The sequence below is a fragment of the Calonectris borealis genome, chromosome 3 (genome assembly GCF_964195595.1).
Source record: "Calonectris borealis chromosome 3, bCalBor7.hap1.2, whole genome shotgun sequence".
Lineage (NCBI taxonomy): Eukaryota > Metazoa > Chordata > Aves > Procellariiformes > Procellariidae > Calonectris > Calonectris borealis.
Genome location: NC_134314.1, coordinates 1,629,291 through 1,652,691, shown reverse-complemented (window position 1 = coordinate 1,652,691; position 23,401 = coordinate 1,629,291). Strand labels below are relative to the sequence as shown.

The 23,401-nt window shown below is 63.3% G+C and overlaps 2 protein-coding genes across 6 annotated transcripts; one reads left to right on the top strand and one right to left on the bottom strand.

Moving 5' to 3' along the window:
- Positions 1-306: 306 nt before the first annotated feature.
- Positions 307-1,456, bottom strand: LOC142079928 (uncharacterized). The gene is made up of 2 exons (XM_075144607.1): positions 981-1,456; positions 307-514 (listed from the first exon to the last, which is right to left on the bottom strand). The coding sequence occupies exons 1-2, from the start codon at positions 1,454-1,456 to the stop codon at positions 361-363; spliced, it is 630 nt and encodes a 209-aa protein (XP_075000708.1). The 3' UTR covers positions 307-360.
- Positions 1,457-2,220: 764 nt separating this feature from the next.
- On the top strand, positions 2,221-14,630 carry EPHX2 (epoxide hydrolase 2). 5 transcript variants are annotated; one of them, XM_075144754.1, is made up of 20 exons: positions 2,221-2,300; positions 5,382-5,500; positions 5,612-5,696; positions 5,838-5,997; positions 6,785-6,975; positions 7,098-7,220; positions 7,543-7,617; positions 8,016-8,111; positions 8,437-8,515; positions 8,710-8,744; positions 8,848-8,874; positions 10,861-10,946; positions 11,088-11,199; positions 11,523-11,597; positions 12,818-12,863; positions 12,952-13,054; positions 13,291-13,360; positions 13,439-13,519; positions 13,832-13,890; positions 13,984-14,630. In XM_075144754.1, the coding sequence occupies exons 3-20, from the start codon at positions 5,670-5,672 to the stop codon at positions 14,066-14,068; spliced, it is 1,530 nt and encodes a 509-aa protein (XP_075000855.1). In that variant the 5' UTR covers positions 2,221-2,300; positions 5,382-5,500; positions 5,612-5,669; the 3' UTR covers positions 14,069-14,630. The 5 variants fall into 5 exon arrangements, with proteins under 5 accessions (XP_075000855.1, XP_075000853.1, XP_075000856.1 ...); XM_075144752.1 differs by lacking the exons at positions 2,221-2,300; positions 5,382-5,500 and adding an exon at positions 4,051-4,247; XM_075144753.1 differs by lacking the exon at positions 2,221-2,300 and having other exon boundaries at positions 4,604-5,500.
- Positions 14,631-23,401: the final 8,771 nt, after the last annotated feature.

Sequence of the window (23,401 nt, the reverse complement as noted above, 5' to 3'; positions counted from 1 at the left end):
GCGTGTGTGACGGCATCACATGTGCAATGGCATCACGTGTGCAATGGCATCACATGTGCAATGGCATTGCGTGTGTGACAGCATCACATGTGCCATGGCATCACGTGTGCAATGGCATCGCGTGTGTGACAGCATCGCGTGTGTGACGGCATCGCGTAGCGGGCAGCACCCTCCCGTCCCCTCCGCCGCTGCCGGCCCCAGCGCCCAGAGCACCCTGCAGAGACCCCGTGCAACATCTCAGCTCCCGGGGCCGGGGAGAGCAGCCAGGGCGCCCCAAAAGCCGTGGAGATGAGCCGGGTCGGGGTCCTACCAGCAAGCAAGGCCACACGCAGGGTGACGGCGGAGCCCGTCCCCACTGTCCTAGGGCTCGGCGGCGGCGGCGGCGCGGGCGGCCGAGCTCTGCAGGCGCCGGCTCAGCTCGGCGTGGAGGCGGCGGGAGGCGGCGTCGAGGGTCTGGGCCAGGCGGCCGGTGAGCCGTAGCATGTGGGCCACCACGCGGACACCCTTCCGCAGCCTGGGGAGGGGGGGGAAGAGGGGGCTCAGTGTCCCCTGTGTCCCCAGCAGCCTCCCCGCAGGGGGGTGTGGAAGGTGGTGCTGCAGCACTGGGGGTCCCGGAGGGGGTCCCCAACCTGGGAGAGGAGGTACCCCAACTCCTTCCTCCCGGTGAACGCTGCTCCATCATCACGTTGTGGCTCAGCTGAGCTGGGTCATTGGTTTAGGAGTGACAACCCCCCCCTCCTGACATCCCACCCCCCACCCTGCCCTCGGAGGACCCCTCACCGGCCCCGCTGCGGTGGGTTCAGGGCAGGGACACACGCATGGATGTTAATGGCATCCGAACCCCACGTGTCACCTGAGAGCCACCACGAAGGCTTTGGGACCCTTGGGGACATCCAGACCCCCCCAGGTGCCTGCAGCCTGGGGCTGCCTCCCACCCATGGAGCATCCCCCCTGGTCCATCCCCTTCCCACGGCACGTACTTCTCCTTCTTCTCAGCCGTCCGTGGGTGGTCGGCCTCGGCCACGTGAGCCTCCAGCTCCCTGCGGACGTTGTCCAGGCTCTCCTGAAATTCCAGGTTGGCCCCGTGGATGGCAGGCAGCGCCTCGGTGATGATGTCCTGGTAGCGGGTCTGGTTGTCCTCCAGCGTGGCCGCCGTCTCCACGTCCTTCAGGCTGGCCTTGGTGTCCTGCAAGAGGTTCTTGAGATGATCCAGCTCATCACGAGAGGCGGAGGGGGGGCGTGGTCCACGGGGGCTACAAGGGCTGGGGGTGTGGAAGGTGATGCCACAGCGCTGGGGGTCCTGGAGGGGGTCCCCATCCTGGGCGAGGTGGTACCCCAACTCCTCCATGCCGACGCTGGGTGTCACGTCCTCTTCTGATCCCCCCTGGGCGGCGGCGGGGGGGACGAGGGCGCAGAGCCCCACCAGCAGGCACCAGGCGGGGCCCCCCGGGACCATGGTGTCCTGCAGGAGCAAAGGGAAACGGGGGGGTCGAGGCTGCCGCTGAGACACCCTCTGAGACCCTTTTGGGTGCCCCCCAGGGACCCCCCAGTTCACACCAGCAAAATCCCCCAAGCATATTTTTCCCGTGCATATGCATCTCTGGCTGCCAGGCTTTGGGATTTGGGGGTGCCGTACCCCACTCTCCCCGCACCATGGAGGATGCCCCCCGGGCAGGGGGGGACCTTTTCTGCACCCCCCATCAGCACAGCACATGGAGCATAACAACGGGGAAACTGAGGCACGGAGGGGGTACCGCAAGGGCTGGGGTGAGGCTGATCCTGGCGGGGGGCAGCTCGTCCCCCCAAAACCCCCCTCGGGAGCCATGGAAAAGCAGGAGGCCGCGGTGGGGGGGGGCAGACAATACGGCTCTTTCAAAACCGCCACCGGAAAGCCTTGGCGCCGGGGCCGGGGGAGCGGGTGCCAGAGGCTGTCGGCGCGGCAGGCGCGGGGGCTCGGGGGCTCGGGGGGGTCCCCGTCAGCACCCCGCACCCTGCAAGCCAGCCCTGAGCCCCTCTGCAGAGGGAAGGGGGCTCCCATTGGCACCCAGGCTCTCTGCCAGCATCCTGGGGTGCAATGAGCTTCCCAGGTCTCAGGCCAGCACCTGGCAGGGGTGGGTGGTTCTCGCTCGGGAGCCAAGGGTCCCAAAAAAGGGGGTGGGTGGCAGCCGGGGGACCCTCCGGCACCGCGGCCCAGCCCTGCCACGAGTTGGCCGGGTCTCAGAGGCGCAGCCGTGCTGGCATTTCGCTGGCACCAAGGCTGGGTTGTTCCTCCCAGAATCTTCCCACCGGAATAGCAACAGGCCAGCAAAATTCTTCTTTTTCCCCTCTTTTTCTCACCTCCCCCCGAAACGCTCCCACCTTTTTGCCAAGGAGAAGCCGGGCTTGGCGTCACGGTAGCTGGGATTTGGGGGGTTCGGCCCCGGTTTTGGGGTGAGCGGAGGGGTTGTGCCGGAGCTGCCCCCGCCGTGATGGGAGGAGGAAAAGCCTTCGCCTGCCGGAGATCTGAGCCATGTCAGAAGGCAGGGAAGGGGGTTTCATCCACCCACCCGGCGCTGGACCACCCCGCGAGGATACTGGGGGGTCCCGTCAGGGGCCCCGGGGACAGTGGGAGCTCGGGGACGAGGGATGGGGGACACCGAGCCCCCGGCAGCGGGATGCTGCTGAGAAATGCATGGCTTGTCTGGGCTTGAGCCCCCCCTAACATAACTCTGCCCCTCCCCAATAACCACCCCAGCAAGGAACAGCCCCCTCAGCTCTGCTGCACTGGGGGGGGGTGCAGTTACCCCCCCTGCTGCCCCCCTGCTCCCGAGCCGGCACCCCACCGCTTGGTTTTGCAGGTGGGGAAACTGAGTCAGGGGACTGGGGTTGCCTGCGACACCACTGCCGATCCCTCCCGGTCCCCCGGCCCCACTCACCGCTCGGCGACGCGGCCGTCCCGCCACGGCACTGCCAGCGGCTCCCCAAGGCGGGGCCGGCCCACGCACACGCACACGCGTGGCCACGGCCACGGGCACGCCGTGCCTGGCACGGAGCAGGCAGTGCTGCCGTGGCTGGTTCGGGGTGCTCGGGGGGTCACGGGCCCCCCCTGGGGCTGCCTCTGAGGGGGGTTCAGGATTGCTGAAATGGCCGGGCGGCATGCACGCGTGTGCACATATGTGCTTGGCATGCAGACGTGTGCTGAGCGTGCACGTACATGCTCGGTGCCCATGTACCTGCCTGGCGGTGCACACACGTGCTCAGTGTGCACACACGTGCTCAGTGTGCACGCAGATGCCTGGCAGTGCACACACGTGCTGAGTGTGCACACGTGTGCTGAGTGTGCATGCACATGCCTGGCAGTGCACACGCAGCCTCGGTGTGCACACATGTGCTCGGAGATGCACGCACATGTTTAACCATGCACACACGTCCTCAGCAACGGGCCTGGTGGTGTGCATACATGCTCAGCATGCACACGTGTGTTTCACATATGCACACGTGTGTGTGTGTGCACATGTGTGTGCATGTGTGTGTGCATACATGTCTGTACTTGTGCGTCCATGTCTGCATGTGTGTGTTCATGTGCATGCTTGCACGCCTGCATTTTTGTCTGTGCATGTGTACATATATGTGTGCATGTGTGTATGCATGTAGGTGTGCATAAGTGCATATATGTGTGCATGTGTTCCTGCACGTATGCAGGCATGTGCATGCGAACATGTGTGCATGCATGTGTGTGCACATGCGGGTGCTGCTGCACCCTGGGGTGCTGCGGGAGCTGAGGGTGGTCCCGGGCTCCCCGTGAATGGGAGAAAACGCGATTATGGGCAAAACCGGGGAGCAGCGGCAGGGAGTGGGTGGAGAGGCAGGCACCCACGGGCACCCACAGCAGCGGGGTTCCCACAGCCCAACGGGACGGGGAGGGTGCTGGTAGGACGGAGCGGGGGTGTCCCCCGTGCAGGGGCGCCCTGCGGAGGGTCCCAGGCCTCCGGGACGGCACCTTCCGCGACGGGAGCCGAACGGCGGCGCTAGGACCCAGCGCGGCGCACAGGCAGGGGGCGGGGCGAGGCTGCGGGGGCGGGGCCTGCGGGGCGGTGGAGAGGCCTCAGCGCTGGCGGCTTCGGGGCCGCGGGTTCGAGTCCGGGTGCCGGCGGCGGTGGGGCGGCCATGGCGCGGCGGGCCGTGTTGTTCGACCTTGGCGGCGTGCTCTTCGGGCCCGGCCTCCAGCACTTCCTGGGCTCCTGCGAGCGGGACTGCGCTCTGCCCAGGTACGGCCTGGCCCGGCCTGACCCGGCCCGGCCCTGCCCGGCCCGGCGACCCTTTTCCACCCGCCCGCGCCTGGGCGAGTCGCCGCTCGGCCGGAGACACGTAGAGACGAGGCGACAATACTGTGTGTGCGGCCGCCGCCCGCGCGGGGTGTGCGCGACGGGGGCCCTCATAGCAGGAGAACAGGGCTGTGTGTGGGGTGCAGGCGGGGGACCCCCTGTCCTGGGCGTGGGGTGCAAGTTGAGGTCCCTGTGTATATATGGGGTGCAGGCTGGCGACCTCCTGCCTCGATGTGGAGTGCAGGCAGGGGGGGAGTCCTGTCCTGGATGTGGAGTGCAGGCTGGGGGGGGTGGGGTCCTGTTGTGGATGTGGGGTGCAGATCAGCGGTTAAAACTAATCCCCAAAGAGGCAGGATTGCTCTATGGGATGTTGGCAGAAGTGGTAAGAAGAGCAACTAATAATTAATCAAGCAGGATGATTAATCAAGCCTGTCCCTGCCCCAGTGCTGAGACCGGACACAACTCAGTGCATGAGCTGGAGCTGATGAAACCCAAAGCGTCGGACCCCTGAGCGGGTCCCAAACGGCCTCTTCAGTCTTTTCAGTCCTGATGAACCCTTTGCCCCATTTAATACGGGGTGTTTGGGAATTAGTAATCCCAAAAGCTCCCAAACGGGAGTCAAACAGGTTCTGTCTGTTTGCATCGCCCAACAGTTTGGGATTTCCCAGCAGCGCGTGGGTGTTAAAAAAAAAAAAAGCAGGGAGTTAAAAAAAGAATAAAATATTAAATAACTAAGTGCTGGAGGACGTGGAGCAGATGGAGCAATAAATTCCCAGATTATCAGGCCATCAAACATTTTTTTGCTTTGCTTTATATAAAAAAAAAAGTGACAGCAATCCTGCTGGAACAGGTAAAGCTGCTTTATTTTTAACCGAGCTGCGTTTTTATCGACTCGGAGGAGAGCTTTGTCCTAAAGCCAGTCGCTGCAATCTTGTTTTATTGCCGCCCGAGAAGGCCTTTTGTGATCTTGTGATAGGGGCGAATTATTTTCCCTGAGCTACAGCTTACAAAATACCTTGCTCTTTGCATTATTTTTTTTTTTCTTCCTGGCAAAACTCCCTGCTCGTCTATCCGCAGGGCGAGGAAATTGAGCTGCCAGCAGAAATAAATGGGCAGCGATCTCCCGCTCCGGTAAAATGAAGTGATGCTCCGGTCCCGGGTGGTGATGGAGGAGGGAGCGGGACTGATTTATGCTGGTGGGAGCTCCGTATCCCCGGCACAGAGCATCCCCCTCCCCGTAGCGCACCCCAACCACCCCCCGGTATTGGGGTCCCCCCCCAGCTGACCTCTCCTCCTTTGCCTGGCAGGAATTTCTTGGGAAAGGTCCTGTTTGCTGGCGGCTCCGACAGTCCTTACGCCAAAGCGATGAGGGGACAGATCACCCTGTCCCAGGTGAGCCCTCGGGTACCGGCCCTGGAGCAGCGCCGGCGGCTGGGATGGGGCTCGGCAAGGAGCCGAGGGGGGCCGGCTCCAGGATGGGTTGTGCTTTATTTTTGGGGGGGTCGATTGAATGACTGCGTGGGTGTTTTCCAGCTCTTTTCCGAGCTGGAAGAGGGCTGCAAGCAGCACGCCTCCGCCTCGGGCATCGCCCTGCCGCCCACCTTCTCCGTCGCCCGAGCCTTCGAGGAGATGGCGGCCGAGGGGACGGTCAATGCCCCCCTTCTGCAGGCAGCGAGGGTGCTGCGCAGGAACGGTGGGTGCCGGGGGGCTTTTGGGCAAGGGCTGATGGAGTAAGGATGCTGCTCCCCTCCCGAGCAGGCACGGGGGGGGTCCCTGGTGGGTCCCACCACGGGATCCCTGGTCGGTCCCACCACGAGATCCCTGGTCGGTCCCACCACGGGGTCCTGGTGGGTCCCACCACGGGATCCCTGGTCGGTCCCACCACGAGATCCCTGGTCGGTCCCACCACGGGGTCCTGGTGGGTCCCACCACGGGATCCCTGGTCGGTCCCACCACAGGGTCCTGGTCGGTCCCACCACGGGATCCCTGGTCGGTCCCACCACGGGGTCCCTGGTCGGTCCCACCACGGGGTCCCTGCTTGGTCCCTCATCATCATCCGAGCGCTCCCCTGACATCACCTCTCAGCATCCTCTAATTAGATGTTCTGAGCCCTGCTACCAAATCCGTCAGACACGTTATCACCCAGGCAGCAATTAGCAGGACGCCGTAGCCCTTCGCCCCGCACCGTGGCCGGTCCATCGGCTCGGTCCATCGGCCTCTCGGTGTGCCCAAGCTCTGACGTCCCGCCTGCGTTGGGAGGGTTGAGCCTTGCTTTCCTGGAAGTACAAATTGGGCATAAGCTCCTGTTGAGCATTGTTTTATCTCCTGCTGGGGTGTCCTGGTCCGGACAGAGCCTTGCAAATGGGAGAATTTAGGTTGGGAAGGACTGAGAAACGTGGCCGGGGAGGGGAGGTGAAGTCAAACGCTTGCGGGAGAGCTGGAGTGGGAAAACCAGTGCTCCCCGCTCTGCCCTTCCCTAGGATTTAAGACCTGCGTCCTCACCAACAACTGGGTGGACGACAGCGCCGGGCGGCTCTTCACGGCCACGCTGATGAACCTCCTGCGCCGTCACTTCGACCTGGTGATCGAGTCCTGCCGGCTCGGAGCGCGGAAGCCGGATCCCGAGATCTACACCTACGCCCTGGACGCGCTGCAGGCGAAGCCGCAGGAGGTACGGCCATCACCCTAAAAACAGGGCACGGGGGGTCCCTCCAAGCACCCAAAGTCCTTGGCCGAACCCAGCAGCCGCCCGTCCCGGGGTGCTGAGCCCGGCTCTCGCTGGTGTATCTCCAGGTCATCCTCCTGGACGACATCGGGGAGAACTTGAAGCCAGCCCGGGAGATGGGCATGGCCACCGTCCTCGTCAGGGACACCGAAACCGTCCTGAAGGAGCTGGAGGAGCTCTCGGGTGTCCAGGCACGTAGAGGTGGTCTGGGTCCCCTCTGTCCCCTGCTTTCCTGGGGATCCTGGACCTCTTCTGCAGAGCCAGGAGGGATGGGCTCGAGCTTCTGGGCCTTGCCGTGATGGGTGCAGGACTTGTGGGTGGCTTTGGAAATGAATGGGATGGGGCCATGAACTCCAGCAAATCCTGCCCACTCCCTGGTAACCTCATCCCCCGGACCGGCTGAGCCGTGTCTATCTCAACCGCGTGGACGTCCCACCAGCAGCAGGGTGGTGGGGATGTCCCGTGGAGCTCCAGCCTTGCTCAGGACCTCACCCTCAGCTCCTCACCCCGCAGCTTCTCACCCAAGAAGAGCCGCTGCCGACTGCGTGTGATCCATCCGACGTGACCCACGGATACGTGCCCATCCGGGTAGGGCGAAGGGGACTGCCTCAGTGACAAGCTGTCCCTGGGCCTGGCAGGGGCTTGGGAGGGGGGCAGGCGTTCTGGGGAGGGTGTTGAGCCCCATGGATGGATGTGCCAGCTGAGGGGTGGCTTGTTGGGTTGTCCACCCTCCTGCGTGGGCTGCTCTGGGTGAGGGGTGCTGAGCTACCCCAACATTGAGGTCTTCTCCATCATTGAGGTCTCCTCCATTGTTGAGGTCTTCTCTATCGTTGAGGTCTTCTCCATCCACCCCAGGGGCCAAAACGTGCTCGTGTGGCTCCGGGATGCTGGGCTGGAGGGGGTGGTGGGCTCCCACTCCTGGTGGCCAACGATGGGTGGAGGGTTGGGGGCTACCCGCAGCCGGCGAGGGCTCTCTGTCCCTCCAGCCCGGCGTCCAGCTGCACTTCGTGGAAATGGGGCACGGCCCCGTCGTCTGCCTCTGCCACGGCTTCCCCGAGTCCTGGCTCTCCTGGCGCTACCAGGTGAGGGAGGAGACGGGCAGGAGGGTGGACCACGGGGGCTGGCGGGGGGATGCTGGAGCGCGGTGGAGGGGGTGCATGGCCACCACTCCTGGGGGGTCCTGGGGCTGTCCCACCACCCTGCCTTGAGCCTCGAGGGACACGGGACACAGCCCAGGAGCGTTCCCCACCCTCCAGCCTCCCCAGCCCACGCTTGCCCTCCTGGGGACATCTCCGGGCACGGCCAGCACGTGCTTGGGTGGGCAGATGCAGGATGGGTGCTGGTGCTGGGGGAGAGGGGGGTCCGGGGGTCTCTGTGTCCTTCGGAGGCTGCTGCTTTCCCTCCTAGATCCCAGCTTTGGCTGATGCCGGCTTCAGGGTGATCGCTCTGGAGATGAAGGGCTACGGGGAGTCCACGGCCCCGCCGGGTGAGCCGGGACGTAGCAGGAACGGGGCTGGAGCTGCCAACCCCAAGGAGGAGACGGGTGGAGGAGTCTTCTCCTGGGGAGGGGGGTGGAAGGTGTCCTGCTCCTCCCGCAGCCCCGGCAGCTCAGGTGGATGCAAAACACATCCTTAGAAACGTGTGGATGTTAAAATGATGGCGATTATGTCTTCCGTGCAGATGTAAAAGAATATTCCCAGGAGCAGATATGCAAGGTGAGGAGCTGCAGGGCACGGACGCGGGCAGGATGAGTGCGGTGTGGGCTGGTAGGGCATGAGCCCTGGCAGGATCTGACCCTTTCTCTCCTCCTTTCCCCAGGACCTGGCGGTTTTCCTGGACAAACTGGTGAGGAGCCCCCCGCGATGGGTCCCTCCTTCTTGGCAAGGTTTGGGCGCGTGTCCCCCCGGCTGCCCTTCGCCTCTTCCTCCCCAGGCAGGGACAGCGGAGCTTCTCGGTGACTTTGTCCCATGCAGGGACAGCTCTCCGGTAACTTCGGTCCCAAACCCTTAGGGTAGCACAAGCCCCGTCTGTGTTCCCCGTGGGTGGGATTTTAGGGATGGGGATGCTCGTACAACCCATTGCCACCCTTGGGAGGGTCTCCAGCTCTGCGTCACCTTCTCCTGGACCTTGGGTCCTTGTGGAGGACGGGGAGGTGGGCTGGTGGCATCCGTGGCGCGGTGGGGTTTTGGTAAGGCAGCGAGATACTCGTGGAGAAGGATGCTGGGCTGCATCCCCTCTGCCCCCCCTTGAACCCCGACCGCAGCAGCTCCCAAGGGGCTGGGGTGGCCGGGGGACCAAGGCTGCCCCTTGGCACGGCTCAAGTCCAGCGTCGTGGCGGCACCCGATCCGCTTGGGTTTTGGGAGCTCCGGGTTTAATTCCCATCCCGGCGAGGGGCTGGGGTTGATTTCTGCGCCTTTTGGAAGAGGTGAAGTGGAAGGGAAGGCGGCCCAGGCTGCGAATGCCAACATCTCCAGGGCTTTTTCCTTGTGAAATGGCTCCCAGGGGAGCGAGTCCTTCCGAAAGCAAGGTGCTAAAAAAAAAAAAAGAAACAAGGGGGGAAAAAAAAAAAAAAGCCCTTGAGGTTTTGCAAGGGCTCCTTGTGCGAGGAGCGGTGCTGGTTTTGTGCCGGCGTGGGAGCAGGGATGGGTTTTTCGGGAGGGGACCAAGCCGGGCGTCGCGGGGACTGCAGCTCCGGTTTGGTGCCCAGCAGGCGAGGGTAAATCACCCTGATTTTTTTTGGCTGGGGCATTGCCTTCCCGCTGGATTAAAAATGATGAGGAAAACGGACAGCAGGGTGCCCGTGGATGCGCAGCCCGGCAAGCGGGTGGGCGCCCGCTTTGCTTCGGGGTGAGCCGGGTAGATGGGATGCGAGGTCGTGGCATCCCGTATGGATGGGACTTCGGTTCTCCCTGCTCCTCCGCTACCGTCGGGGCCCATCCTGCTCCTCTGCCCTCCCGGGGAGCTCCTTCGCCCTCCCCTGGGACAACCCGGGGGAGTTTGGGGAAGATAAAGGACTTCATGAAGCTTCCGACGTTGTTTGAGCCCATTTCTGGGATGCAGAGGATGCAGAGCGGTCCAGGAGCCGGCCCGGTGATGGCCAGGGATGGTGGGATGGAACCCATCGGCACCGGGGGGCCCCGCTCAGCCCCACGTCGGAGGTGGGAGCTGCCGGGAGCCCCCCCAAACCCTCTGCCCCCCTTGGGGGGGGTCTCAGACGCTGGGTTTGACGCTGTCGGATGGCAGCGAGCAGGGCTCGCCGGCACGCAGCCGGCCCCGAGCCGCGTCCGCCGGGAGGGAATTTTAATTACGCTTCTAAATATCAGCTAATTATGAACCGGCTGCTACATTGTCAGGAGCGTGGGTTTTAATTGGATTTATTTGTAGGTGCCCAGAGGGGTCAGGAAGCAGGAATGGAGCTGGGGGGGAACAGTGAGCTCGGCGTGCCCGGCCCCGGGGACGCTGTGAGCCCCTTCCCGGAGGGGCTGGGGGTTTATTCGGCTGCGCCGATACCGCGTCGTTCCCCGTGCGGCGGGGGGGACCCGTACGGGTGGTCCCAGGGGATGAGCAGGCTCCAGACATGTTTTTGGTGGATAATATCGAACCCCTTTCCTCCGGAGGGCCCAGGTACTTGAAATGTTTATTTAAGTCGGAGCAAATTGCTCTGGGTGATCAGGTAACGCTTGTTCCTTGGGGGAAAAAAAAGGGGAAAAAAAAAGGAAAAAAAGGGAAAATGTTGCTGTTTTCTGATCTCTTTGCTGCAAGTCGCCTCTCGGGTGCTGCTTTTGGGGTGCAGCCGCGGGGGCAGGGGCTCACGGCCCCCCTCCCCGCAGGGCGTCCCGCAAGCCGTGCTGGTGGGCCACGACTGGGGCGGTGCCGTGGTCTGGAACATGGCTCTCTTCTACCCCGAGAGGGTGAGGTGGGTCCTTGGGGACCGGCCGTACCCCCCCGCCGGGTCCCTCCCGCATCCTGTCCTGTCCCGACAGCAAAGCCCCAGCTCGCACGGGGCACCCCAAATCCGGGTGCGATGCTGACTGTGCCCCCCCCTGTGATGTCCCAGAGCCGTGGCCTCGCTGAACACCCCGTACCGACCCGCCGACCCCGCTGTGGACATCGTGGAGAAGATGAAAACCTATCCCACCTTTGATTACCAGTTCTATTTCCAGGAGCCCGTGAGTCTGGGACCAAAAGTTTTATCCTCCACCCCTCTTTTGGGGCTTAACGCCCCCCACCCCGAGTATGGGGACGTGCCCATGTCGGGGTCCCCAGCTCATGGCTGGGCATCGCCTGCCCCATAGCCGTGGGACTCTTGCTGTCCCCCCAGCTGCAGGTGGCTCGTGGTCCCCCTGCCAGACCTGGTTCCCATGCTGAACTCTGCCCAAAACCATCCCCAGCCTCCACCCGAGCCCCAAGGGGCGGCAGGATCCGGCCCCGGGGTGGGTTGGGTCCCAGGGGAGGGCTGGCATCACCCGCGGGGCTTCCTCCCCCCGTGCAGGGCGTCGCAGAAGCGGAGCTGGAGAAGGACATCGGCCGGACCCTGAAGGTCCTGATCCGTTCCACGCGCCAGGGGGTAAGTGTGGGGCTGGGGGTGGACCTGGGGTGGGAGCAGAGGGCTTCCCAGCCTGCCCGTGGCCAGCCCAGCCTGGTGTCCTCTCCAAGCCCTGCTAGCTTTGTTGGGGCTCTGCCCGTGGCACCCTCTCCCGTTCCACCTCGCCTGTGCCAGGAGCCAGAAGCTTCAGGGATGGCCCACAGTGACCCTCAGGCACGCCCCACCCCATTTCTGCCCTCCTTTTGCTGCCTGTCTGCGGTAAAGTCTGCATTCAGTCAGCCATCAGTAGGGACCAGAGTGAACGCATCCTTGTAAGCAGCAGCACAGGGCCCGCACCTCTTTAGGACTCAAAGCTGACCCTGAGTAGGGATTGAGAAGACCTCTAGAAAGCTGTGCGGCCTGGGGAACAGCAGATTTGCGGGGCGACTGTCTCGGCGTGGCCTGGCAGGAGCTCCCGCTGTCCCTCTGCCCTCGCAGTGCCGGTGCCGCTCGCTTCCTTAACCCCTGCAGATGTTCACATCTCGCTTCAGGGTGAAAAACCTTTGTGGTTTAAAATAACAGCACCCCAGGAGCACGAGGGAGGCCATGCCTCGCCAGCGGCATCCTTCTGCCGGCCACGCCGCCTGCTCCCGGCTCCGCAGCCTGGGGCTGCGCAGTCAGTTCCTGCATCCCTTGGGATACAGCGATGCCCGGTGTCAGCTCCTGGCTCTGTTTCCCGGGGCTGCACAGTCAGTTCCTGCATCCCTCGGAATGCAGCAATGCTCAGTGCCTGCTCCCAGCTCCACAGCCCAGGGCTGCATGGTTGGTTCCTGCATCCCTCGGAATGCAGCAATGCTCGGTGCCTGCTCCCAGCTCCACAGCCCAGGGCTACGAGGTCGATTCCTGCATCCCTCGGGATGCAGCGATGCTCAGTGCTTGCTCCCAGCTCCGCAGCCCAGGGCTGCATCCCTCAGGATGCAGTGCTGCTCAGTACTGGCTCCCAGCTCCATGGTCTGGGGCTGCACAGTTGGTTCCTGCATCCCTTGGGATGCAGCAATGCTCGGTGCTTGCTCCCAGCTCCGCAGCCCAGGGCTGCATGGTTGGTTCCTGCATCCCTCGGGATGCAGCGATGCTCGATGCTGGCTCCCGGCGAGGAGCGACATGGAGCCCCAAGTCTGCCTGGCAGCCACGGGGAGCCCCCCGGGGATGGGTTCCCCCCTGGGTGCCGCTCCCTGCCTGCCCTCGCTCCCCTCTCTCCGCAGGACCGCCTGCCCTGCGCGCTCAACTTCCACAGGGTCCGGGAGCGAGGTAAGGGGGGTGGGGTGCCGCGGGTGGGGTGCCGCAGGTGGGGTGCCGCGGGTGGGACATGGCAGCAGTGCTGTGCCTCCTGTTGCAGGGGGGCTGCTGGTGGGCTTCCCAGAAAACCCCCCCGCCAGCCAGATCCTGCCCGGCCCCGAGCTGCAGTACTACATCCAGCGCTTCCAGAAATCCGGCTTCAGGTAGGGGCAGGGGCCCGGAGGGCTGGTGGGGTACCCCTCCTGCAGAAGGGGGACCCCCAAACCTGCCGAGGCCTTGCTTTATAACCCCAAGAAGGGGCGAGGTTGGCGGGGGGAGGCTGCTTTCTCCTTGCAGGCTCTTCCCGTGCCGGCGGTGCCCTGGGCACTGGGATGGTCCCCGCGGTGGTGTCGGCAGGAGCCGAGTCCCAGCATCTCCACCCCATTCCCCTCTCTCCCAGTGGCCCCTTGAACTGGTACCGCAACATGCGACCCAACTGGCGCTGGGCACTCTCTGCCAAGAACAGGAAGGTGGGGACTGATCCTGTCCCATGGGGAGCATTTCCAGACCCAGCACCTTCCCCACCTTGGCACCTGTGTCCCCTACAGATCACGATGCCAGCGCTGATGGTCACAGCCGGGAAGGACGTGGTGCTGCATCCCAACATGAGCAGGGGCATGGAGGAGTGGGTAAGCCGGCGTGGTCCCGTCCCATCCCAGCCCTGCCCCATGCGCCGAAGCCATCCCGCTTCCATAAAATCCAGGAGAGCCCCAGTCCTGCAGAGATGGGCTGGATTTGGCCCAGATATGGGGACATCGCTTGATAGGGGGGGACAGGCTGATCCGGGGAGGGGGGGACGTCTGCCACAGGCGGCAGGCAGGAGGGGGTTTGCTTTTGCCAAAAGGACGAGCTGGGGATGCTGGGGGTGGGCGCGACCCCCGCCAAACATGCCGGATCCTGGCACAAACCACCCCCTTTCCACTCCCTGCATCCCGCCGTAGATCCCGCGGCTGCGCCGGGAGCACATCGAGGAGTGCGGGCACTGGACGCAGATGGAGAGGTACGGGCGCGCGCGGCCTCGCTCCGTGGGAGCCGGGCTCCCCCATCTCCCCGGGGATGCCGGCTGCCCCCCAACTCTGTGCCGTCCCCCCAGGCCGGCGGCGCTGAACAGGATCCTGGTGGAGTGGTTGGAGGGGCTCCCCCCTGACCCCCCCCTGCCCAAGATCTCCAGGCTGTGAGCGGGGCGGCGGGCAGAGCCCTGCCCCGTGCCGTCCCTCCGCCCCGGGGGGGGTTTCTGCCTTTTAGGGTTTGAATTTTTGCCTTTAGGGTTTGATTTTTACCTTTAGGGTTTGATTTTTTGCCTTCAGGGTTTGATTTTTTTTTTCCCACCTTTAGGGTTTGATTTCTATTTTTTGGGGGGGTTGATGGGTGGAAGCGATGGCTGAGCCGGGGCTGGGAGGAGGGTGGCACAGAGCATCGCTCCTGCAGCTAAAAGGGTCCCGCTGAGCTCTCGTGGAGGTCCTGGGAGATGGTTTAGGGCTGGACCCGTCCCCGTGCCATGGCAGGGGCTGCCACATCACCCCGACCCCATCCCAGGGGCTTCCCTCGCTCGGGGGTTTGGCCGGAGCATCCCGGGTTGTGGTGGTTGGTTTCGGTGTGGAGGTTTTAATGCACTAATAATAATTAATGCTGCCTGAGAAATCGCCTTCTGCCTTGTAACGTTGAGAAATAAAGCACAAAGTGACCCGAGCACCTCAGCCCTCCCCGGGGTCCTGAGGGTGCAGGTTCCTGCAGCACCTCGCTGCCTCTTCCCCTCCCCCCCATGGCCCGTCCCCGTGGTGCCAGGGCTCAGCCCCTGCCTGCAGCCACCTTCCCCGAGCTCCCGGCCCTTCTCCTGGCCCCCACAGACGTTGTAAACAGACATCCAGGAGGGCGTAAAGGATTTGGGCAAAAACACGCTTGGTATTTCCCCCCCCCCCAAACTCTCCCCAGCCTTAACTATTTTCATCTGGGGCTTTGCGGTTTGTCTGTCTGCATCCCTCCCCCCAGCCCTTCCCCGCTCTGCCAGCAAGCCCACGGGAATGTTTTGCATCCGGATTCATCCCTGAAAAAGGAGCTGTGCGGATTTGGGGAGGCGGGGGAGAGAAAAACCCAGCCCCTGGGGGGGCAGCGAGAGGTTTAAACCCGCTCCCTCCAGCCCGGAGTTATCCGTAACCCTGGCTGTCGTCCTCCCCGGCTTTGCTGGCAGGGGAGGCAGCCTCGGGAGCGGATCTCGGAGCTGCTCTGGAGGCTGCCGACCAAATGTAAAATCCAAGAGCATCATTCCTGGGCAGCCGGGACGTGCGGCCAAGCACCCGCCCTGGAGCCCTGCCCGGAAAGCCAGGCGGGTGCTGCCAAAACGGCCTCTCCCATGGCACTGGCATCTGGGTTTGTGGTTTTAATTGGTGTTTGCAGCCTCCCGCCAGCCCTGCCTGCGCCCCAGCCCTGGCAGGGACCCGACCTGGGTGTTTCCCCCACGCTCTCGGGGGGCTGCAGCGGTGCCCAGCAGTGCACCAGCCCTCCCGAGCTGCTGGGGATGGTTTTGGGAGGGAGGAGGACCTGCAGAGAGCTCCCAAGGCCCCTTCCCTCCTTGCGCACTGTGTAACCCCCCCACCCCCACTGCCACAGCCGGGCATTGCTCCTGCTCCAGCAGCCCCCTCCCCCTGACTCCCACCCCACGCCAGCCCCCGGCCCCCTCCCCTGCAGCCCAGCCTGGCTTCTCCAGCTCCCACCCCCCACCCTGGCTACGTATGTCCTCGGCCCCACGAGTGCATGTGTCTTTGGTGCCCCGTGCATATGCATCTTCTGCTCCTGGGTGCATGCATCCTCTGCCCCTGGGGTGCCCCCTTGGTCCCCCAGTGCATGCATCCGCAGTCCCCTGGGTGCATGCATCCTCTGCCCCTGGGGTGCACACGTCCTCGGTCCCCTGGGTGCATGCATCCTCCATGCCCACGGTGCACGTGTCCGTGATCCTCGAGTGCATGCATTCCCAGTCTCCAGGGTGCACATGTCCTTGGTGCCCCGGTGCATGCATCCTCCATCCCCTGGGTGCATGCATCCTCCATCCCTGGGGCGCACGTGTCCTCGGTCCCCCAGTGCATGCATTCCCAGTCTCCAGGGTGCACATGTCCTTGGTGCCCCGGTGCATGCATCCTCCATCTCCAGGGTGCACATGTCCTTGGTGCCCCGGTGCATGCATCCTCCATCCCTGGGGCGCACGTGTCCTCGGTCCCCCAGTGCATGCATTCCCAGTCTCCAAGGTGCACGTGTCCTTGGTCCCCAGTGCATGCATCCTCCATCCCACACGAGGACACGTGCACCCACCCTCAGCGTGTTCAGCGAGCTCGGATGCCCACGCAGAGCGGTGGGATGGAGTTAGCCCAGGGTGCCCGGTGGGGATGGAGACACCCCACCGCCTGCAGAGCGGGGACCCAGGAAACCAGCAGAGCCACAGCAGACTTGGGCCTCGACGCTGGCGTGGCCAGAGCAATGCCAACACCAGCAGAAGAGATGCAGAGTCCCACCCCGGTTTCCTTGGGGCCTTGCTCTGTCTCTCGGGGGGTTTATTCCCAGCAGAAATCCTCCACGAGCGATGGCACCGCCTGCCGCTGCCTAACAGCGTCCGCAGGGCCGGGCCCCGGCGCGATGGATGGAGTCTGAAAGGAAGAAATAAATCTGGCTGCGGACCGAGCTCCTCCGGGCCGGTTCTTTTTGCAGCTCGCAGCCGCTCGCGGTGGTCTCGGGCACGGCGGAGGGAGAGGGACCGCATCCCTCGGGATGCTGCGGAGCTGGGGAGCTCACAGCAGCCAACCCCCCCCAGGGTGGACACGGTCTCCATCTGCACCACGCACCGTGGCTCTATCCCGCTCTTCGATGTGAAAAGAAAGAATAAAATGTCTGGAAAACCTCAGGGGAGGTTTTAAAGCCCCAATCCGAACATCAGAGGCTCGGAAGAAATGACCCCCCGCGGCCCCGGCGCGCGGGGCAGCTCGCAAAAGGCTGGGTTGGTTTTTTAAGAGATGCTTGCAATTCCCGCTCTACAAATCCAAACCTCACCTTTGAGAACAAGGAAAAAATGGATGTCAAGAGGAAAAATCATGACGTGTCCCCAGGGGAGCGGCGGCTCAGCCGCTCCGCGCGGGTGGGTGACAGCGGCAGCACCCAACGTGTCCAGCACCCGGCCGTGAGGACAGGCGGGGGTTGCACGGCTGCTTGCAGGGTGTTGGCAAGGCGATGCGCAGCTCAAGGGGGCTAAAACGGGGACTGAACCCCCAAATCTGGTGCGATGGGCATCCCCCATTCCTCGCTCTGTGCTTGCCGGTGCCGGCGGCGATGGACGTGGCTGCCAGCACCTCCAGGTCAGGGCCGTGGTGCAAGGGACAAGCGGATCTGGGGGGGACGGTCACCCCCCGGGGTTCTCCCATCCCTCTGACCCCACCGGGGTCTCTGCCGTGGCTGCGATGAGTCTCCGATGGGAAACGTCTGCTCTATGGCATGCGCGGGGTGCAGGGTGCACACGTGGGGTGCGGTGCAAGGTGCACACGTGGGGTGCAGGGTGCACACACAAGGTGCAGGGTGCAGGCATCGGGGTGCAGGCTGCATACATACGGTGCAAGGTGCACACGTGGGATGCAGGGTGCAGGCACCAGGGTGCAGGGTGCACACATGGGGTGCAGGGTGCAGGCATCGGGGTGCAGGGTGCGGGCATCGGGGTGCAGGCTGCATACATACGGTGCAAGGTGCACACGTGGGGTGCAGGGTGCACACATGGGGTGCAGGGTGCAGGCATCGGGGTGCAGGGTGCGGGCATCGGGGTGCAGGCTGCATACATACGGTGCAAGGTGCACACATGGGGTGCAGGGTACATACATGGGGTGCAGAGTGCACACACAAGGTGCGGGGTGCAGGTTGCACACACAAGGTGCAGGGTGCAGGCATCGGGGTGCAGGCTGCATACATACGGTGCAAGGTGCACACGTGGGGTGCAGGGTGCAGGCACCAGGGTGCAGGGTGCGCACACAGGGTGCAGGATGCATGCATGCGGTGCAAGGTACACACAGAGTGCAGGGTGCAGGCACCAGGGTGCAGGGTGCGGGCATCGGGGTGCAGGCTGCATACATACGGTGCAAGGTGCACACATGGGGTGCAGGGTACATACATGGGGTGCAGGGTGCACAGAGCGCAGGATGCAGGCAGCGGGGTGCAGGGGGCACACACAGATTGCAGGGTGCAGGCACTATACACATATGGGTTGCAAGGTGCACACACGGTATGCACGGTATGGGTACTGGGGTGCAGGGTGCACACACGGGGTGCAGGGTGCAGAGTGCAGGGTGCAGGCACCGGGGTGCGGGGTGCACACATGTGGTGCAAGGTGCACACACAGATTGCAGGGTGCGGGCACCATGCACACATGGGGTGCAGGGTGCAGGCACCAGGGTGCAGGGTGCACACCCAGGGTGCAGGGCGCACACATGGGGTGCAGGGTGCAGGTACTGGGGTGCAGGGTGCACACACAAATTGCAGGGTGTGGGCACCATGCACACATGGGTTCCAGCCTGCATATGTGGGGTGCACGGTGTGGGTACTGGGGTGCAGGGTGCACACATGGGGTGCAGGGTGTGGGTATGGGGTGCAGGGTGCACACATGGGGTGCAGGGTGTGGGTACTGGGGTGCAGGGTGCACACATGGGGTGCAGGGTGTGGGTATGGGGTGCAGGGTGCACACACGGGGTGCAGGGTGTGGGTACTGGGGAGCAGGGTGCACACGGGGTGCACGGTGTGGGTACTGGGGTGCAGGGTGCACACACGGGGTGCAGGGTGTGGGTATGGGGTGCAGGGTGTGGGTATGGGGTGCAGGGTGCACACACAGGGTGCAGGGTGTGGGTATGGGGTGCAGGGTGCACACATGGGGTGCAGGGTGTGGGTACTGGGGAGCAGGGTGCACACACGGGTGCACGGTGTGGGTACTGGGGAGCAGGGTGCACACATGGGGTGCAGGGTGTGGGTACTGGGGAGCAGGGTGCACACACGGGTGCACGGTGTGGGTACTGGGGTGCAGGGTGCACACACGGGGTGCAGGGTGTGGGTATGGGGTGCAGGGTGCACACATGGGGTGCAGGGTGTGCGTACTGGGGTGCAGGGTGCACACATGGGGTGCAGGGTGTGGGTACTGGGGAGCAGGGTGCACACACGGGTGCACGGTGTGGGTACTGGGGTGCAGGGTGCACACATGGGGTGCAGGGTGTGGGTACTGGGGTGCAGGGTGCACACACGGGGTGCAGGGTGTGGGCAGAGCCTGGCAGGGAGACGCTGGGGGACTGCGGAGGGTGCAGAGGGCTGGCCTACTGGCAGGGTCTGGCGGGGTGCCCCTGCCCCATGCACGCAGCGGGTGGGCTGGAAACCCCCAGCTGGCCGGGCTTCTCCTTCGGAACCCGTCTGAAATGGGGGAAAAAAGAAGAATATCTAGAACCAGCAAAAACACAGCCGCGCTGGGGCACGGGCTGCTGTGGGAAGGAGCTGGGCCTAATCCTGCACCTCCAGGACCTTACCCTGCAACAGTCTCCAGCTCTGCCACCAGCGAGCAGGGCTCCCTTCACCCCACAGGGTTTGGGTGCAGGCGGGCAGGATTGCACCCAGCTGTGGGTGCTTGCACCCACCAAGCTTGATGGCACCCGGTTAAACTTCAACCCGTCCCGTCCCTGGACTCTGGGACGGCTCTGGCTTTGCCCCGGGATGCTCAGTTAATATTTCAGCCCCGTTTGCTGGGTGCCAAGGGCGAAGGTCCCTCTGGGACCAACACGCCTTTGCACGGCTCAAACCGCAGCATCAACCCCCACCCCAGGGACCCAAAGCCACCCCGGCGTGAGGGTGGCACGAAGCGACCAGCTCTGCTTGTCCCCTGGCCCCAAAACCCCTGGAAAGGTGCTGTTTTCCTCTGCTTTTCATCGGCTTCTCCCGCAAAGGCTGCGAGGCACCCATGGGTGCTGGCGGCAGGGATGCTGATCTGCAGGGAGGACACGGCGGGACCCCGCTGTGCCCGGCGGTGGGGATGAAGGGACAACATCTCCCTGCTCCCATCCAGGGTCCAGCTCTGGTCCTGCCCTCCCCTCCTCCAGCCCTTGTTCGCCGGCCCCGTTTCGGAAGGGAAGCAATTAACTTGGAAAAGAGAAAAGGGGAAAAAAAAAGCCCTTGGAGATTGAGAAAGAAAGATTAAAAGCTGCCCATAATTAAATTTCAACTGTTTTATTTTTAAACGGAGAAGAAAGAAGACCAAAATAAATCCGCACCTGATTTCTCCCCGGCCTGAGACACGGCTCGAATGGCTCTCAGGACTCAGACACTCGAAGAGCCTCAGCAAAGCGCTCCTGCCTCAGTTTCCCCACTGTGGTAGGGAAGGGTGCGGTGCTGGAAGCCCCCCACTCGCCAGCAGCTCTGGGGAGGAGCGCGGGGGGCAGGGGACGGGGGGGAAGGCTCCAGCCACAAGCCCAATTTTTGGGCAAGTCGCGTCTCCACGCTCCTGCACAGGCTCGGAGGCAGAGCCTGATGTGTCCACCCCTCCAGCACAGCGGCAAGGCAGGCTCCCTGCAGCCTGGCAGTGCACTGCCATTTGGGAGTGCATTGCAATTGGCAATGCATTGCACTTTGGGAATGCATTGCAATTTGGGAATGCACTGCAGTTGGTAATGCATTGCAATTTGGGAGTGCACTGCAATTTGGGAGTGCACTGCAATTTTGGAACGCGTTGCAATTTGGGAATGCATTGCAATTTGGGAACGCATTGCCATTTGGGAATGCATTGCCATTTGGGAATGCACTGCAATTTTGGAACTCATTGCAATTTTGGAACATATTGCAATTTGGGAATGCATTGGCCATTTCTGGTGCAGACGTGACAGTGAAGAGAGTAGCTGCAAAGGCAGGAAATTCCAGCAGGACCCGCTGCTGGGCCAGCTCAAGGCCCGCAGCTGCAGAGGTGCCAGCGAGGGTGCCGAGAGGGGCCTCTCCCAGCTCCCACCCCCGTTTTGGCTGCTGTGGAGGACCCCAGCCAGGCCACAGCAGCCGATCACGCCGCATCACCCTGGCAGCGGAGTTCAGGGTCCACAGCCCTGCCCTCCCGGTGCAAACCGCACACCCTGGCGTGGAAAACCCCACCGAAGCACCCGCTGGCATCGTGCTCCCAGGATTTAGGCCAGCTGACGACCGGTTTCCCGATCCCCAGGCCGAACCTGGGGGATTGAATCCTCCCCCGCTCTGGATGTGTCCGCCGGGAGCTGCCCTCGCTGCCCGGATCCCTGCAGGAGAGACACGGCGGCGCGCCGGGGTGTTTTCCATCCCACCAAAAATTTCATCAATTCAACAAATAAATTCACAAATAGCTTCAACACCTGGCAAAACACCACCCGTTTCTTCCCCCCCCCCCCCCTTTCATCCCTTAATTGAATTATTCCCTGCTGTTCAGCTGTAATTAGCCGAGCCGTGCCATCCCTCCCGGCTGCAGCCGAGAGCTGGCGGAGGCCGAGGTGGAGGGGGGAGAGCTGCGTCCCTCCCCGTGTGCGTCCTCTTCACCCCGCGCTGTTAATGAATAATCCCTTGAAGAGGGTTTTTTTGGAGGTTTTGGTGACCTTTGCACAGCACTTGGACCCCGAGCTGTTAGCTGGGCAGCCGGGAGGTGTCAGACCCCCGGCGGCTGGCCCCCTTGGCTCTGTCTGGGCTCGAAGGTGTGTCGGAGGATTATTCATTAATTTGCTGCATTGCAGCCAGGACCACACCAGCAGGGTTTCAGGATGGTCAGAAGGTCAAGGAGCTTTGAAGGTAGATGTGAAGATCCATGGAAAAAAGCTGCTGGCGGTGCTGCGAGGTCCTTCGCAGGCTGCTCTGTGACTAAGGAGCAACGTTCCCCCCGGTTCCCGGTTGTGCTGGAAAGGCCGGGTCTCCGAGCATCCCGTGGGCAGCCGAAGGCGCTTCCCTGCCCGCTCGGGGCTTGGAGCGGTGCTCCCGCAGGTCACCTTGCCCCAGTTAGCCGGCTCAGAAAATTCGTTATCATCCCCTCCTTAATGAGGGACCGGGGAGGGTTTGCTTATCACCAAAGCGCAGGCACGGCGCGCTGCAGAGCTCCCGCAGATCGCCGCTCCTCGCCCTCCTCCAGATGAGAGCCATTGCCCGGCCGGATCCTGCCCCCCCACCCTCCGGTGGGACGGCAGAGCGAATTCGGGGTGCGAGGCCAGCGTGCAAGGCGTGGAGCATCCTCCTCCCTGCAAGACAGGGAGCGAAGACCCCCAGCGCCCATTTTGCACGTGGCGATGCGATGCAGCGAGGCCGTCGCATCACTGACCCCCCCCCCCCCGCGTGTCCCCCCAAACCTGGCAGGGTCTTTTCCCTATTCCGCCCTTCGCCCAGCTTGCCCGGTGCAAAGGCTGCAGGTTCAGGGGATCCGCTCCAGGGCGAGGACCCCCAAAAAGGAAGCGGCTTCTCCCCAAAACCTTCTGAAGCATCTTCTTCCCCAAGTTTTGCAGCATCCCTGTGGGACGCGGGACCTCAGGTTCAAATCCCAGCCCAGATCCTGCTGTGCCAGCCGGGAAGGAAGGGCTCAGCCCCCCTCCTCCCCCCGGGAATCAGACAGAGCCCAAGGGGAGGGCTGTTACTCATTATCCTTCCAGCCTGGAGAGAAGCTCCTTGTTGACCCACAAGGCAGGGACAAGCTCTGCCAGCCTTGGTCCGGCCAGGATCATCCCTCGTCCCCGGAGCAGCCGGAGTCCCGCTCACTCCAGCAGCATCTCCAGGAGAGGCCGGTGGGATGGTAAGGAAAAGCCAAAAGGGGGAATTTCCCAGTTTTTGGGGTGGGAAGGGTGGTCCGGGCAGCGTGGAGCCACGCGCCGTGGTTGGGGCTGGTGGGGTTTTGTCACCACCTTTGATACGGATTTAATAACCAACATCGCCGTGATGAGGAATTGGAAAGGTGTCTCGGAAAAGAGAGGGGGAAGGAAAGGCAACAGATTCCCTGGATAAATCAGGTCAGGCTCTGGCTGTGTTTTCCAACCCATGGGTTTTGAGTTTCCTCCATTTTGTTCTTTTGGTTTTTTTTTTTTCATTTTTTCTGCCTCTCTCCCCCTGTGCCCTGGCTCACAGGTTTAACTTGCATGGGGGGTGCTGCGGGGCCGCCCCAGCCCGCATCCCCCTCGCCCCGCGGGCTCCCTGCTGCTATCTGGGCTATCTACAATAGCTTCCTGATGGCCCTGGCTCGGGGCAGTGTCACCTCCCTGGGCAGGGTGATGGGCCATCCACTGTCCCTGCCCTGCCCAGCCCCTAAAAGTAGCCTGGGGGGGCTGGGGTGGGGGGGGAAGGGGGTGTGTGTGTGGGGGGGATGCTGCAGGCACCTTTGGGAGAACCCCTGGAGAAGTTTGGCCAGGTTTGGGGTCTGCTCTTTGGACGGGAGCTGAACCCAACATAGAGATGGGGAGAAGGAAAATGAGCTGAGGGCAGAGGAGGGAGCCTGGGTGGGAAGGTGGAAGGTGGAGGGTTTGCTGATGGAG